The sequence below is a fragment of the Piliocolobus tephrosceles genome, chromosome 2, assembly GCF_002776525.5.
Source record: "Piliocolobus tephrosceles isolate RC106 chromosome 2, ASM277652v3, whole genome shotgun sequence".
Classification (NCBI taxonomy): domain Eukaryota; kingdom Metazoa; phylum Chordata; class Mammalia; order Primates; family Cercopithecidae; genus Piliocolobus; species Piliocolobus tephrosceles.
The window spans coordinates 116,947,151-116,965,135 of record NC_045435.1 but is presented as its reverse complement, the minus strand read 5'-3'; the positions used below and the strand labels follow the sequence as shown (position 1 = coordinate 116,965,135).

At 40.9% G+C, this 17,985-nt stretch overlaps 1 protein-coding gene across 1 annotated transcript in view; it reads left to right on the top strand.

The window, feature by feature from the left end:
- PRKCI (protein kinase C iota) overlaps positions 1-17,985 on the top strand; it is an 87,567-nt gene that overhangs the window by 9,062 nt on the left and 60,520 nt on the right. Inside the window, exon 2 of the mRNA XM_026454904.2 lies at positions 4,361-4,482. Coding sequence (XP_026310689.1) covers positions 4,361-4,482 — 122 coding nt within the window. The remainder of the gene's footprint in view (positions 1-4,360; positions 4,483-17,985) is intronic.

Sequence of the window (17,985 nt, the reverse complement as noted above, 5' to 3'; positions counted from 1 at the left end):
TAGGGGAGAGATCTATTTTTGCACATACCACTATTGGTTTAATTATTGTAATATTATAGTTAACTTTGATGTATGTTATGGAATGGCTTGATTTCATTATTTAATTTTTTTTTTTTTTGAAATGGAGTCTTGCTCTGTCATCCAGGCTGGAGCACAGTGCCGTGGTCTTGGCTCACTGCAACCTCTGCCTCCCAGGTTCAAGCGATTCTCCAGCCTCAGTCTCTTGAGTAGCTGGGATTACAGGCAAGGCGCCACCATGCCCGGCTCATTTTTGTATTTTTAGTGAAGATGGGGTTTCACCATGTTGGCCAGGCTGGTCTGGAACTCCTTACCTCAGGTGATCCATCTGCCTTGGCCTCTGAAAGTGCTGAGATTACAGGCCTGAGCCACTGTGCCCAGCCTGTTCCTATATATTTTATAATCATGTGCTTTTGTGAATGGGGTCTTCTTGTAGACCTATTATATACTGTTTTCTTTTTGTATGTTTAAATTAAACTTTCCACCTTACTAATAATTTACCTGTCTTAGAATTTTTAAGGTAGATAATGTCATCTGCAAGTAGCAGTTTTGCCTCTTCTTTTCTATATCTTATTTATTTATTTATTTTATGTTTTCTGAGACAGAGTCTCACTCTGTCGCCCAGCCTGGAGTGTAGTGGTGTGATCTCGGCTCACTGTAACCTCCGCCTCCCAAGTTCAAGTGATTCCCCTGCCTCAGCCTCCTGAGTAGCTGGGATTACAGGCACGCACCACCGTGCCTGGCTAATTTTTGTAGTTTTAGTAGAGATGGGATTTCACCATGTTGGCCAGGCTGGTCTCGAACTCCTGACCTCAGGTTATCCACCCACCTTGGCCTCCCAAAGTGCTAGGATTACAGGTGTGAGCCACTGCACCCAGCCTTTTTTATTTTTAATCATTGGCTAGGATTTTCTAGACGGTATTGAATTATAGCAATAATCTCTTATCTTAGTGAAATATAATAGAAAAATTTCTGTCAATTAAAGAAAAAAGCTTTTAAAGAATTAAAGTTAGTGTTATTCAGAACTGTTACTGAGACCGAGTGCAGTGGCTCACGTCTGTAATCGTGCCATTGCACTTCAACCTGGGTGACAGAGCGAGACTCCGTCTCAAAAAAAAACCTCAACCAAAAAAAATGGAACAAAAGAAAAAGAACTGTGATAAGTATTTGGCACTTTTTTTTTTTTTTTTTTTGAGGCACATTCCTACTGTGTCACCCAGACTGAGTACAGTGGTGTAATCACGGCTCACTGCAGCCTTAACTGCCCAGGCTCAAGCAATCCTCCTATCTCAGCTCCCAAGTAGTTGGGACTGTAGGCACGCACCACTGTGTCTGGCTCATTTTAAATTTTTTTGTAGAGACAAGGTCTCCCTATGTTGCCCAGGCAGGTCTTGAACTCCTGTACCCAAGCAATCCTCCCACATTGACCTTTCAAAGTGCTGGGTTTATAGCATGAGCCACCTTGCCTGGCTGCACTCATTTATTTTCATTTATTTTTCATTTTTTGAGTCAGTGTCTTCCTCCATCACCCAGGCTAAAGTGCAGTGACATAGTCACAGCTCACCGCAGCCTCAACCTCCCAGACTCAAGCTGCACTTATTTTTATTTAGTCTTCATGATAATACTCAGAGGCAGATATGATTATCTCCATTTTTCAGATGATAACATTGTGACTTAGTAACCCACAATACAAAGCTGAGTGTGTTTTTTTTTTTAGAGACAGAGTCTTGCTCTGTCGCCCAAACTGAATGAAGTCCAATGGCTCAATCATGGCTCACTGCAGCCTTGAACTCCTGGGCTCAAATGATCTTTGTGAGTAGCTGGGAATACACTATGCCTGGCTCATTAAAAAAAAATTTTTTTAGAGACAGGGTCTTGTTCTGTCACTCAGACTGGCCTTGAACTCCTGAGGCGATCCTCCCACCTCAGCATCCTGAGTAGGTGGGATTACAGGCGCAAGCCACCTTGCTGAGCCAAAACTGGACCTTGAACTTCAAAGAGATTTCTCTTTTCCCCTTATTACATTGACAAAGCTTTATAACATTGCTTTTTTACTTTATTGTCAAATTCATATTTCATAATTGTTATTTTTGAGTTCACTATCTTTTTGATTATTAAAAGGTGGAAATTGCTTTATGACTTTTTTATAATTGATATTTTGAGATTATATGAATACTCTAGTCCCCCAAAACATTTTGCCCAATGGTCTTACCATTCATGGATAATCCTGCCTAAACCAATTATTATAATGGTTATTGCAAATAAAAGTATTTTTTCTGAATAGTCTAATTTAGGAGAAAAACTTACACTGAGGTAGCAGAAGGACTGAATTTGATTCTTTTGGGGGTTTATTTTTTAAAAGCAACTAGTCCTAAGGAAAAACTTTATAATAGATTCTATATTTTAGAATATAGGCACATTGAAAGCAGTTTGTCTTCTGAAACTCAATAGCAAAATTAAAAATGCTTAAAAAATTTCAACTAAAACCATATCTAAATTCACCATTTTGGGAATCTTTGTGATATAGGAGACTATATTCTGTTGAAGATCAGTGGTAAAATAATTTGTGCTGATGTTGAAGTTAAACTAGAAAAAAACATCATACATGCATAATTTGTTTTATACCTTTAGAATGTAATATCTTTATTTCGCAGCTCATTTTTAGCTTTGGTACTGTAACAAGGATCTGGTGATTGTGGAATGTTATGAACATAGTGGTTTTGCAATTACTGAGAGAAGTGTTTATATAAAACTCCCTTGAATGTTTTAGTTCCTGGAACTTAAGGAGTGGTAGTTGATAAAACATAACTCCTTCATTGAGTCTCTGATGGGTGTCTATACTTAAACTTTTTTTTTTTTTGAAACAGAGTCTCACTTTCTCACCCAGGCTGGAGTGCAGTGACGTGATCACGGCTCACTGCAACCTCTGCCTCCTGGGTTCAAGAGATTATCCTGCCTCAGGCTCCCAGGTAGCTGGGATTATAGGCACCCACCACCAAGCCTGGCTAATTTTTGTATTTTTAGTAGAGATGGTGTTTCACCATGTTTGCCAGGCTGGTCTCGAACTCCTGACCTTGAGTGATCCGCCCGCCTCAGCCTCCCAAAGTACTGGGATTACAGGTGTTAGCCACTGCACCTGGCCTATACTTACACTTTTTTTTTTTTGAGATGGAATTTCGCTCTTGTTGCCCAGGCTGGAGTGCAATGGCTCCATTGGTTCACTGCAATCTCCACCTCCTGGGTTCAAGCGATTCTCCTGCCTCAGCCTTCTGAGTAGCTGGGATTACAGGCATGCGCCACCACACCTGGCTAATTTTGTATTTTTTAGTAGAGATGGGGTTTCTCCACGTTAGTCAGACTGGTCTCGAACTCCCAACCTCAGGTGATCTACCCGTCTCGGCCTCCCAAAGTGTTGGGGTTACAAGCGTAAGCCACTGCGCCCGGCCTTATACTTACACTTTCAAGTATTACACAGATGTTTTAAAAGTATTTGTGTGTTCTGATAAGTGTTTTTTAGCTTTTGAAAAGTAAAATTTATGTAAAAGCCTTGCTGTTTACAAATGTTTACCTATGTGTTAATTTTAAATGTGGACTTTGATAAGGAAGTTATATTTTCGTGATATCCAGTGTAACTAATTTTTTTCCCACTTATTCAAGAAAGATAATTTTACACTTATTCTTTGACAGAGAAATTCTATAGAAATTTTCTTCTTCTAATTTAATTCCAGAATACATTCTTTCAACCCTATGCCCTCATACTAGTAACCTTGAGGGTTCTTTGAATGAAAGAAGGATTGCTTTAAAGCAAGCAATTCTCTTTTGTCATTAAAATAAACTATTTTCTATTTTTATTTTTAAAAACTATTTAAAACAGTATAATTATTCAAGTGTATATATATGTATTTGATTTTTTTTGTTTTTATTTATTTTTTTGAGACAGTCTCCTCTGTTGCCCAGGCTGGAATGCAGTGGTGTGATCTCGGCTCACTGTAACCTCTGCCTCCCATGGTCCCAGCCTGAGAAAGGATCCTTCCACCTCAGCCTCTTGCTAATTTTTTTTTTTTGTATTTTTAGTAGAGACAGGGTTTCACCATGTTGCCCAGGCTGGTCTTGAGCTCCTGGGCTAAAGTGATCTGCCCAGCTCAGCCTCCCAAAGTGCATGAGCCATCATGCCCAGCTTGATATTTTAATTTTTACTTTAATGAAATCATTTACTGGAAGCAGTGCATGTTGATGCACACACAAAATGACTGAAGTTCATCAAATTGTCAAGCATTCAGTAATATGTAGAACATCATTATTTTTAATCATTTTCAAACTTAAAACTCCTTTTTTTTTTCAGGGATATCATGATAACACATTTTGAACCTTCCATCTCCTTTGAGGGCCTTTGCAATGAGGTTCGAGACATGTGTTCTTTTGACAATGAACAGCTCTTCACCATGAAGTGGATAGATGAGGAAGGTGAGTGGTAAAGGCAGGGCTGCCTGTGTAAGCATTTTATTTAAGATCTTATTCTATCATTTGTTCTAAAAATATAATAAGAGTCCTAAAAAGTTTAAGAGGAAAGACTATTAGAAATTTGATGTCATTCTTATTTTTTCTTAAAGTATTTAAAAGAATACTGAAGAGTACAATCTTTGTTTTGCCCCTTTTATGCCAAAATGATGTGAAATTAACTTGACCTTTTTTTTTTTTTTTTTTTGAGACGGGGTCTCTCTCTGTTGCCCAGGCTGGAGTGCAGTGGCCTGATCTCAGCTCACTGCAACCTCTGCTTCCCAGGTTTAAGCAATTCTCCTGCCTCAGCCTTCCGAGTAGCTGGGACTACAAGTGTGCGCCACCATGCCCGGCTAATTTTTGTATTTTTAGTAGAGATGGGCATTTCACTATGTTGGCCAGGCTGGTCTCAAACTCCTGACCTTGTGATCTGCCCACCTCGGCCTCCCAAAGTGCTAGGATTACAGGCATGAGCCACCATGCCCAGCCTAACTTGACTTTTTTGAGCACGAGGTAAGCATCTCATCAAATAGTGTGATATTTTACTTTAATTTTGTTTTTTATCTGAATTAAATTTTTGTTTGTTTGTTTGTTTATTTATTTATTTATTTATTTATTTATTTATTTATTTTGAGATGGAGTCTTGCTCTGTCATGCAGGCTGGAGTGCAGTGGCGTGATCTTGGCTTACTGCCAACTCCGCCTCCCGGATTCACGCCATTCTCCTGCCTCAGCCTCCAAAGTAGCTGGGACTACAGGTGCCCGCCACCATGCCCTGCTAATTTTTTGTATTTTTAGTAGAGACGGGGTTTCACCGTGTTAGCCAGGATGGTCTCGATCTCCTGACCTCGTGATCTGCCCACCTCAGCCTCCCAAAGTGCTGGAATTACAGGTGTGAGCCACCGTGCCCAACCTTTTTTTTTTAATTTTTAAAGACAGGGTCTTGCTAAATTGTCCAGGCTGGTCTCCAACTCCTGGCCTCAAGTGATCTTCCCACTGTGACCTCCCAAAGTACTGGGATTACAAGCATGAGCCACTGCATTCAGCTTCACTTAATTTTTTAATTTAATTTTTTTTTTTTTTTTGAGACAGAGTCTGGCTCTGTCGCCCAGGCTGGAGTGTAGTGGCAGGATATCAGCTCACTGCAACCTCCGCCTCCCAAGTTGGAGCAATTCTTGTGCCTCAGCTTCCCTAGTAGCTGGGATACAGGGGTGCACTACCACACCCAGATAATTTTCGTATACGTAGTAGAGACGGGGTTTTGCAGTGTTGCCCAGGCTGGTCTTGAACTCCTGGCCTCAAGTGATCTACCCACCTAGGCCTCCCAAAGTGCTGGGATTATAGGTCTGGGCCACCACACCCGCCCCCCAGCTTCACTTTAATTTTGAATATGTGTTGTCTTACATTTTAATTTAACAGATTACATGTTTTTAAGCTGAATATTACCTTAAAGAAAATATTATGGAATGAAAGTGATTTTGACAATCACTATTTCAAAGTAGTGGCAGAAACCTGATACCTCAGTGACTTGTACTCAGAAAACATTTATCATATATATAGGCTTATGCCTGTAATCCCAGCATTTTAGAGGCTGAGTTGGGAGGATTGCTTGAGGCCAGGAGTTCGAGAACAGCCTGGGCAACATTGTGAGACCCTGTCTCTACAAAAAGTTTTTAAAACTTAGCTGGATACGGTAGCGGGCAACTGTGGTCCCAGCTACGTGGGAGGCTGAGGTGGTAAGATTGCTCAAGCCTAGAAGGTCAAGGCTGAAGATGGGCCCTGATTGTGCCACTGCACTCCAGCAACAAAGCAAGCAACGCAAGACCCTGTCTCAAAAAAGAAAAAAGGAAAAGCAAAAAAGAAGCAAGTATCTGTGTGCTGAGGACAGACATTTCCTATCTTCAAACCCATAGTCTGATTGGGAGATGGACACATGTGTAACAAATGTGATAAATTCTGGAACATAAACGCGTCAGGGCCTTAAGGAATACAAAAGAAGACACATCTGTAATACATCTGCAGTGTTTGACCTAAACCTATAACAGAGTAAAAGTTTTTGAGGTAGAGGAGGTGAGGAGAAAACCATATAGGCTGAAGAAGAATACATAGAAAGGCACAGGAATGTGAAGAACATGATGAGTGAAAATCTGTAATTTGCTGTATCTGAAGTATGAAGTGATGAGGTATGAGTTTGGGCTAGACCCTCGCTACTCAAAGTGTGATATACTGGACTTGTTAGAAATGGGGACTCTTAGTTCCCGCTGCAGACTACTGAATTGGCCTACAGTTTAACAAGATCCACGGGTGAGTTGTATGAATACAGAAATTGGTTTGAGAAGCGTGAGACTAGATCCCCAAGAGCCTTGCAGATCACATTAAATTTTATTTTACATGACTGTTGTTGAAGTCAGTTAAAAGGTACCCTAAAGGAAGTGTGGGTTGGGGGTGAGGGATAAAGGCCTACATATTGGGTACAGTGTACACTGCTTAGGTGATAGGTGCCCCAAAGTCTCAGAAGTCACCACTAAAAGAACTTGCTCATGTAACCAAACACCACCTGCTCCTTGAAAACCTATGGAAATATAAGAAAAAAAAGAAGATACCCTAAATAGACTACTTTTGTACAATAGTTTTCTGTTAATTGTTATACAAATAGAATTTCATTTTAAGGAATGTCATTATAATATTTAGCTCAATATTTGGGATAATTTCTATCTTCCCTGATATAAAGAGCTCTGGAAAGTCATTATTGAGGCTGCAAGCTATAGGTAAGTGCAAACACATTCTCATTTTTTAAAACAGTGTTCCTGAAGTAATTCATGTTCACTGTTCAGGAAAAAAAGTAGTGCAAAAAAGTATGAAATATAAAAAGAAGCCTCCTGTTTTTCCTTTTTTCTCTCTCCTCCCTCACCAATTCCAATTGTAAGAAATGAATAGCTTAGTATATATCCTTTTATATATTTTCTATGCATTTGCAAACATGTATGTTTCTATAAATTCTTTATTAACAGTTTTATTAACATGACAAATGACATACAGCTGATATTTTGCAGTCTTGGTGGGCATGGGGAGCTTGGGGCTCAGTGCTACCCACCTTGGCCCTCCATGGCCTTTAAAAAAAATTATATGGGGCCGGGCATGGTGGCTCATGCCTATAGTTCCAGCATTTTGGGATCCCGAGGCGGGTGGATCACCTGAGGTCAGGAGTTGGAGGCCAGCCTGACCAACATAGTGAAACCCCATCTGTACTGAAAATACAAAAATTAGCTGAGCGTGGTGGCGGGTGCCTGTAATCCCAGCTACTAGGGAGGGTGAGGCAGGAGAACCACTTCAACCTAGGAGATGGTGGTTACAGTGACCTGAGACTGTGCCATTGTACTCCTGCCTGGGTGACAGAGTGAGACTCCATTAAAAAAAAATATATATATATGTGTGTGTGTGTGTATATATGTGTGTGTGTGTATATATATGTGTATATATATGTGTGTGTATATATATATATACACACACACAAATTGTTATTCAGTGTTTTCCTTTATAGTGTGCACTGGACATTTTTTCATTTCAGTGCATTTCAGTTTGCATCACTTTTTTTTTTAGTACTGCATAGTATTACGTATTATAGATGTTTCTTGATTAATCCCTTATTGGTGGACATTTGGACTATTTTTAGTTTTTCACTACCATAAACAGTATATAATTAACATTTCTTTCTTTCTTTTTTTTCTTTTTTGAGACAGTCTCACTCTGTCGCTCAGGCTGGAGTGCAGTGGCTCAATCTCCGCTCACTGCAACCCCCTCCCCCTGGATTCAAGCAATTCTTGTGCCTCAGCCTCCTGAGTAGCCAGGATTACAAGCTTGCGGCACCATGCCTGCCTACTTTTTGTATTTTTAATAGAGATGAGGTTTCACCATGTTGCCCAGGCTGGTCTTGAACTTCTGGGCTCAAGTGATCCACCTGCCTTGGCCTCCCAAAGTGCTGGGATTACAGGCATGAGCCCCTACTCCCAGCCTTATTTATTGATTTTTTAATATAGAGGCTGGGTTCTCACTATGTTGCCCAGTCTAGTCTTGAACTCTGGCCTTAAGTGAGCCTCCTGACCCAGCAGCCTTCCAAAGTGCTGGGATTATAGGTGTGAACCACTATGTCAAAACATATGTATATCAAAACATCATGTTGTATACCACAAATATAATTTTTGTCAATTAAAAAATTCAACTAATTTTTCACACAACTACATGAAATGAGAGGATTTTTTCATTCTTGCCCTTACCAACCTTAGATATTATGAATCATTAACATTTTTAAAAATCAATAAGGGAAATGCTAACCTGGTATTTTAAATTCTGCATTAAGAGGAAGGTTGACATGGAATACTATGCAGCCATAAAAAAGGATGAGTTTGCATCCTTTGTAGGGACATGGATGCAGCTGGAAACCATCATTCTTAGCAAACTATCACAAGAAGAGAAAACTAAACACCGCATGTTCTCACTCATAGGTGGGAACTGAACAATGAGCTCACTTGGACTCGGGAAGGGGAACATCACACATTGGGGCCTATCATGGGGAGGGGGAGGGGGGAGGGATTGCATTGGGGAGTTATACCTGATATAAATGATGAATTGATGGGTGCTGACGAGTTGATGGGTGCAGCACACCAACATGGCACATGTATACATATGTAACAAACCTGCACGTTATGCACATGTACCCTAGAACTTAAAGTATAATAAAAAAATAAATAAATAAATAAAAGAAAAAAAAAAAAAAGAGGAAGGTTGAGTATCTTTATCTTTTTGACCTACTCTATCACAAAGATAGTTTAAATGTGGTTACTTAGAAATTTCATGACTGTCTTACGGTATGTGTTCAGCCAGAAAATGAGACTTTATATAATTTAGCACAGTGTGCGACTTATGCTTAGCATTCAATAAAATGCTTCTTATAAACAAATATTACTCTCATTTTAATCCTGTCCTGATCATTTCATACCATTTATTTGCTGATTAGAGTTGTTTTTCAGTCACTGATTTTCAAATTGCAGTGCATGTAGGAATCACTGGACAGTGCTTTTTATTAGAAGTACTTAGTTTAGCGATAGTCCATTAAACATTTTTATAATACTTTTGTATTATCCTTGCCTGGAGAGTTCTGTTCCCAGATTGTCACCTCGCTGTCTCTCATCATTCAGGTTTTAACTCAAATGTCATGTCCTCCAAGAAGCCTTCCTACCTCCATTCACTTTGTATCTTTTTGCCCTGTTTTTTCTCTTTTTCTGTTTTTGGTGGTTTTTTTTTTTTTTTTTTTTTTTTGGTATGGTAGAATGTAAACTCCATGAGAGAGGAGGTCTTGTCTCTTTCGTTCACGTTGGAGCTGCGTACCTAGAGCAGTACTAAATAATATTATGCTCAAAAAATATTTGTGACTGGGTGCAGTAGCTCACGCTTGTAATCCCAACATTTTGGCAGGCCAAGGCAGAAGGATCCTGTGAGCCCAGTAGTTTGAGACCAGTCTGGGCAACATAGTGAGACAGTGAGACCCTGTCCCTACAAAAAAAAATTTTTTTTTAATTAGCTGGGCATGATAGTGCGCATGTATAGTCTCAGCTACTCAAAAAGCTAAGGTGGAAGGATCGCTTGAGCGTGGGAGATCGAGGCTACAGTGAGCCATTGTTGTGCCACTGCACTCCATCCTAGGCAACAAAGCAAGACCCTGTCTCCAAAAAAAAGATATATTTGTGTGTGTGTGTATGTGTGTGTGTGTGTATATATATATATTTGTGAGTTGTACTAAAGTCTAGGAGCAAGCCTTTCCCTGGTTTAATTTTACTTCAGTTATTGGAGACTTAAGCATTGGCAGTTACTGTTTGTTCTGTTTTTTTTTTCTTAAAGTAGCATATTTTAATTAACAGATGTACATAGTAAATTCACTTTCTGATGAAACAGTCCTATTATAATGCATTTCATACTTCTTTCTCCCTGAGTAGCTGTTAAGCTTCCTAATTTTCTGGGGAAAGCTGCGAAGCTATAGGCTTTGTCTTATTCCAGTTAAAGGTTAAATTTTTCATTAAGGTCTATTGATTCCCATGCGATCCTTCTTACCTTGCTTAATTCTGATACCAATCTTTTCTTAATTTTAGACATACAGAGCCAACAGTAATTATTTTTAAGTTACTTTCAATTATTTTTCAGTTGTAATTTTGTCACCTTTGTTTTTAATCATGTAGGCATTGGGGCATGTCGGTCTGATCTGGAGAAAAAAAAATTCTCTAGGATCAAAGACAGGCCAATCACTTGATTTCTCTGGCATATGAGAAGTGCTGTTCCTCAAGCCAAACGTTTAATTGTTGGGATTTTATGTTGGAGCAAGTAAAGATCTTAAGCTTTCTTCATCTGTTTAAAGAGATTTAAGACAACTGCCGTTTTTCCTTACACTCGAAACCAATCTTAGTGATTTGTTTTACTGTGGAAAAACTGGTTTGCTTAATCTAACTAAACATTTTAGAATGAGTAGTAATTTTGTAACCATCATGCCACTCTCCTCTTTCTCATAAATTCTTGTGTAACAAAAGTGTGGGACAGGGAATGACAAATGTGACTTTTTTTTTATAACAAAGGTGAGTTTTCAGTTTTTAAAAAAAATTTTAATTGACAGATAATAATTGTACATGTTCATGGGATACAGTGTGATGTTTCGATACATGTGTATGTTGTGGAATGAAAAAATCAGGGTAATTAACACATCTATTACCTCAAATGCTTATTTCTTTGTGGTGAGGACATTTAAAATCCACTCGTTTTGTTATTTTGAAATACACAATACATTATTATGAATTGTAGTCACCATGCTATGCAATAGATCACCAGAACTTACTACTCCTGTCTAACCACAACCTTGTACCCTTTAACCCACTCCCTCCAGCCTCTGGTACTCTATACATGTATGAGTTCAACTTTTTTAGATTCCACATATCATGTGGTATTTGCCTTTGTATGCCTGGCTTATGTTTATTTCACTTAGCATAATGTCCTCTAGGTTCATCTGTGTTGTTGAATATGACAGAATTTTCTGCTTGAGGCTGAGTAGTATTCCATTGTGTATATATGCCGTATGTATTGTATCTGTTTATCCATTGATGGGCATATCTTAGCTATTGTGAATGATGCAGATGCTATAGTGTAATTCACCTTTGTTTTGAGAGAGAGAGAGAGAGAGAGAGAGAGAGAGAGAGAGAAAGTCTCACTCCATTGCCCAGGCTGGAGTATACTGACGCGATTATAGCTCACTGCAGCCTCAAACCCATGGGCTTATGGGATCCTCCCATCTCAGCCTCTTAGCTACAGGTGTGTACCACCACACCTAGCTACTTTTAAAAAATTACTTTGGCTGGGTGCAGTGGCTCACACCTGTAATCCCAGCACTTTGGGAGGCCGAGGTAGGAGGATCACCTGAGGTCGGGCCAACATGGAGAAACCCCATCTCTACTAAAAGTACAAAATTAGCCGGGCGTGGTGGTGCATGCCTGTAATCCCAGCTACTTCGGAGGCTAAGGTAGGAGAATTGCCTGAACCCAGGAGGTAGAGGTTGCAGTAAGCTGAGATCACACCATTGTACCTAGCCTGGACAACAAGAGCAAAACTCCATCTCAAAAAAAATTTTGAGGGTCTTGTTACATTGTTGCCCAGGCTGGTCTTGAACTCCTGACCTTAGCCAATGCTACTTCACCTATTTAGATAGCAGTATTATGACTCCAAACCTGAAAACTGAAAAATTAATTTTAACAGCTAGGCATAGGGTTCATGCCTGTAATTCCAGCACTTCGGGAGGCCAAGGCTGGAGGATCACTTGAAGCCAGGAGTTCAGACCAGCCTGGGCAACCGCGAGACCTGTCCCTACAAAAAAAAATAAAGACGATTAGCTAAGTGTGGTGGCATGAGCCTTTAATCCCAGCTACTTTGGGTGGTTTAGCCCAGGAGGTTGAGGCTGCAGTGAGCCAAGAGTGCACCACTGAACTCTAGCCTGGGCCACAGAGTGAGACCCCATCTCAAAAGAAAATGAAAAGACAAGAAAAAATTAACAGCAATTAGAAAAGGAAAGCTAAGTACCTCCAAGCATATCTAGTTTTGTAACTGATATAGTTTTCCTTTTGTTTGAAGAACTTCCTTTAACATTTCTTTTGTTTTTGTTTTGTTTAGTTTTGAGATGGATCCTTGCTCTGTCACCCAGACTGGGGTGCAGTGGTGTGATATCGGCTCACTGCAACCTCGACCTCCGGGGTGCAAGCGATTCTCTTGCCTCAACATCCTGAGTAGCTGGGATTACAGACACCTGCCACCATGCCCGGCTAATTTTTGTATTTTCAGTAGAGATGGGGTTTTGCCACATTGGGCAGGCTGGTGTTGAACTCCTGACCTCAGGTGATCTGCCTGCCTCAGCCTCCCAAAGTGCTGGGATTACAGGAGTGAGCCACTGCACCTGGCCTCTTTAACATTTCTTATAGAGAAGTTCTACTGGTTATAAATTATTCATGTTTTTAATTTCACTTAAAAATAAATTTATTGAGGTATAATTGACATATAATAAGTTATACATATTAAAACTTTACAGTTGGATGAGTTTTGATACCTAGGAACCCATCAGCACAGGCAAGATAGAGAACGTATCTGTTATCCCCAAATATTTCCTTGTGCTTAGCAGCACCTCACTCCTGCTCTTTTGTCCTCGAGCTACTACTAATCTGCTTTCTGTTACTACAGAGTAGTTTACATGTTGTAGAGTTTTATATGGGTAGAATTATACGGCATGTACTTTTTGGTGGGATGTGTGACTTCTTTACTTAGCGTAATTGTTGATACTTGTATTAGATGTGTGTATCAGTAGTTCATTCCTTCTTATTGCTGAGTAGTATTCTGTCCTGTGGATGTATTACAATTCATTAATCTGTTGAAGATCATTGGGATTGTTTCTGGTTTTGGCTGTTTTAAAAAAGGTGCTGTGAACAGTCATGTATAAGTCCTTGTATGGAAATATATTTCCATTTTTCTTGAGTCAATACCCAGAAGTAGAATAGCTGGATCATGTGGTAGGTATATATGCTGCTTTTATAAAATGGGAAAAGATTTGGAAAAGGAGATGAGATGGGGCAGTTCATCCCAGGCACATCCTTGGGCAGATGGTTTTTAGTAAGGAATTCACATGGAAGTTGAGGATCAGGAAATTAATTCCTTTTAAAAATTGTCTATGCCTGTTCGTCCCTGAAAAGTTTGCTTAGGGGTGTCGTTTTCCAATTACAAGATAGCTGACTAGAGATGTCCCCAACTACTTCTCTTAGTTCTGGCCTCTGCCCCTGCTGTGTTCTTCAGACAGACCTTATGCCCAGGAAATTCTGGCTGCCATCTTTTATACACCAGGCTGTCTGGAGGCCTGGGAGGAAAAGGAATTAGACTGGGGTTCACCTGGGAGAAACCCTTGGCAGTGGTGGAGTGGGGATGGATTCAGAGGTGGGATGTGATACTGTAATGTAATGAAAAAATATATCTGCTATTCATCACTGGTTCCTGACAGTGCCTAAAACCCTCGTTCAAGTAAAAGGTTAGATTTTTCATTAAGGTCTGTTGATTCCCATGAGATCCTAAGTAATAGAAATGAGAAGAGCATCTTTTGTTATTTATGATAAGCCCCTGCCAACCAAACCTTATTTTATGCTAATGAGGTGGCTCTTGGAGGATGGCTTCTGGTTGCCAGAGGAATCAACCATGTGGTTAGAGAGTTGGGACCTTCAGCCTGCCTCCCCCTTATTTCTGGGGAAGGCAGAGGGGCCTGGAGATGGAGTTAATCACCAGCGGCCAATGGTTTAATCAGTCTTGCTTAGGTAATGGGACCCCCTTAAGAACCCAAAATGTAGGGGTTCAGAGAGCTTCCTGCTCGGTGAACAAATCAAGGTCCTGGGAGGGTGGTACCTCCAGACCAACTTGGAAGCTCTGCATCCCCCTGTACCTTACCCCATGTACCTCTTCATCTGGTTCTTCATTTGTATCCTTTATAATATCCTTTATAATAAAGTGTTTTTGGAGTAAATTGTTTAACATGAGGAGGGGGTTGTGGGTGTAGGGGCCAGGGAAAAGCTTCCCCATTGCTCTCCAAAGGTTTGCTGAAAAATCAACTTGCTGGCAGGGCGCAGTGTCTCACGCCTGTAATCCCAGCACTTTGGGAGGCCGAGGCGGGCGGATCATGAGGTCAGGAGATCGAGACCGTCCTGGCTAACACGGTAAAACCCTGTCTCTACTAAAAATACAAAAACATTAGTTGGGCGTGGTGGTGGGCACCTGTAGTCCCAGCTGCTGGGGAGGCTGAGGCAGGAGAATGGCATGAACCCAGGAGGCAGAGCTTGCAGTGAGCCGAGATTGCGCTACTGCACTCCAGCCTGGGTGACAGAGCGAGACTCCATCTCAAAATAAAAAAAAAGAAAAAAATCAACTCACAAGAGGCAGGTTAATTGGAGAAAAGTCATACAGATTACAGATTTTATTACACGAGGGAATCACAGAGATTACTCACCCCCCAGTGGAGTTCGGAAGCATATGTAATATCCTGGCAAAACAGGTTATATGGCTGGTCCAGGTGCAGTGATGTTTACAGCTAATTGATCACAGCCAGTTACAGATTTCTTTGTTCCTTCTCCATTCCCATTGCTTCACTTGACTAGCCTAAAAAATAAATTAATTAAATAAAACAGGTTATAGGAGAAGGGAAAAGAGGAATTTTGTTGTGGGGATTACTAGGAAGAATGAATGGATCAGGGAAGGGAAATTAACTTGTACATTATCTTGTGAAAGGATCTGTAATCTGTGTGATTACATTCTTGGTCTTACTGGGAGGGGAAGACAGAACAGTTGTCCTCCTTGGTGGGTCTGGATTTTGGGCTATAAAGGAACTTCAGAGAAGTCATTCTGGCTTTGGGAGAGGTCAATTGTAGGGGTGCGTGGTTGGGGGAGAAAGTCTGGGAAGTATTGGTTATCGAGTCCCAACATGGGAATGCCCAGTTTGTAGCCAAGTCAGACTAATTTGGCTGATTTGTGGCTGATTTGAGGATCCACTACTTGCAGTTAGCATCTGAAGTGGGGGGCGGTCTGTGGGATTGAGCCCTAAACCTATGGGGTCTATGCTAACTCCAGGTAGTATCAGAATTTAATTAAGTTGTAGGACACTCAATTGGTCTCCACAGAGAATCAAAGATTTGCTTGTGGAAAACTCACACATCTGGTGTCAGAAGCATTGTAAGTGGAGAAACAGTTTTTTATTTATGAGGCAAAAGAGGCTGTGGGAGTCTTGAGGCGGTATTGTGGCCTTAGACGCTTCATCTGCTCCAGTATCTGGGAAGGTCTGTCATTGGCATCCCATCTCCAGTTGCCCTGTCCTCTTCCTCTCCCTCATAGACCACTGCTCACATGGAATACGCTTATGATCCCCACACTGTTTTCTCCTCACTCTCACTTCTCCATCCGTAGGCAATCACTGATCTGCTTTCTGTCACTATTGCATATATATAAATGACAAAATGTAGTGGGTTTTTTTGTTTTTGTTTTTGAGAGACAGGATCTCACTATGTTGCTCCGGTTGGCCTCCAACTCCTGAGCTCAAGCAGTTCTCCTAGCTGAAACTACAGATGCACACCATGACTTCTGGCTCAAGCATAGTGTTTTTGTGCTTTTTAATAAATGACATTATGTATCCCATATTGTGAAATGTCTCTTTTTTCTCTGGATGTTATATCTTTTTTTTTTTTCTTTCTGACACAAATCCTTTCTTTGTCGCCCAGGATGGAATGCAGTGGTGTGATCATGGTTCACTGCAGCCTACCTCCCAGGCTCAAGCAATCTGCCTGCCATAGCCTCCTGAGTAGCTGGGACTACAGGAGTGCTCCACCATGCCCAGCTGATTTTTTTTTTTTTTTTTTTTTTTTTCTTTTTGAGATAGAGTCTCGCCCTTGTTGCCCAGGCTGGATTGCAGTGGCATGATCTCAGCTCACTGCAACTTCCGCCTCCGGTGTTCAAGTGATTCTCTTGCCTCAGCCTCCCGAGTAGCTGGGATTACAGGCGCCTGCCACCATGCCCAGCTAATTTTTGTACTTTTAGTAGAAATGGGGTTTTGCTATGTTGGCCAGGCTGGTCTCGAACACCTGACCTCAAGTGATCCACCCGCCTCGGCCTCCCAAAGTGCTAGGATTACAGGGGTAAGCCACCGGGCCCAGCCTAAATTTTTTATTTTTATTTTTGTAGAGATAGAGTCTTGCTGTGTTGCCCAGGCTGGTCTCAGAACTCCTAAGCTCAAGTGATCCTCCCGCCTTGCTCTCCCAAAGTGTTAGTTAGGATTACAGGCGTGAGCCACCATGCCCAGCAGGTGTCTTGAGATCTGTTAATGTAGTTAGGGAACTAGTGTACCCTTTAAAATTTTTTTATTGTAATTAAATATAAATAAGAAAATTTACCAGTTCAACCACTCTTAAGTGTACAGTTCAGTGGCATAGGCACATTCAGTGTTGTACAACTATTACCACTATCCATCCATTTCCAGAACTTTTCATCATCCCAATCAGAAACTGTACCCATTAAACAATAACTCCCTATCCCTCCTTTTGCAGTCCCTAGTAACCTGTGTTAAACTTTCTATGAATTTACCTATGCTTGGTCACCTTTGTTTTTGTGTTTTTGAAAGATGATTGTGATTGGTAAATAATTCCAGGTTGGAAGTTTTTTTTTATCTCTCAGTACCCTGTCTTAGAGCTTGCATTGTTTCTGTTGCAAAATCTACTGTCAACTTCCTTTCTGTATGTGAAGCATCTCTTCTCTGGCTGCTTTTAAGACTTTTTTTTTTTTTTTTTGGAGACAGAGTCTCACTTTGCCACCCAGCCTGGAGTGCAGTGGTACAGTCGTGGCTCACTGCAGCCTTGACCTCCCAGGCTAATTTTTTCATTTTTTTTTTTTTTTTGTAGAGATGGGATCTCGCTATATTGCCCAGGCTGGTCTTGAACTCTTGGACTCAAGCAATCCTCCTACCTTGCCCTTCCAAAGTGCTGGGATTACAGGCATGAGCCACTGCACCCGGCCTTAAACCACTGTTTAATCCAGTGTTTTAAAATTGTTTTATATGGAGGATTATGTCTATTCATTTACTTCATCTCTCCCAATGTAAGCGTTGAGGCTGGATGCAGTGGGTCACGCCTATATTCCCAGCACTTTGAGAGGCCAAGGAGGGTGGATCATCTGAGGTCGGGAGTTTGAGACCAGCCTGACCAACATGGAGAAACCCCGTCTCTACTAAAAATGTAAAGTTAGCTAGGTGTGGTGACACATGCCTATAATCCCAGCTACTTGGGAGGCTGAGGCAGGAGAATCGATTGAACCTGGGAGGCAGAGGTTGCAGTGAGCCGAGATCGTGCCATTGCACTCCAGCCTAGGCAACAAGAGT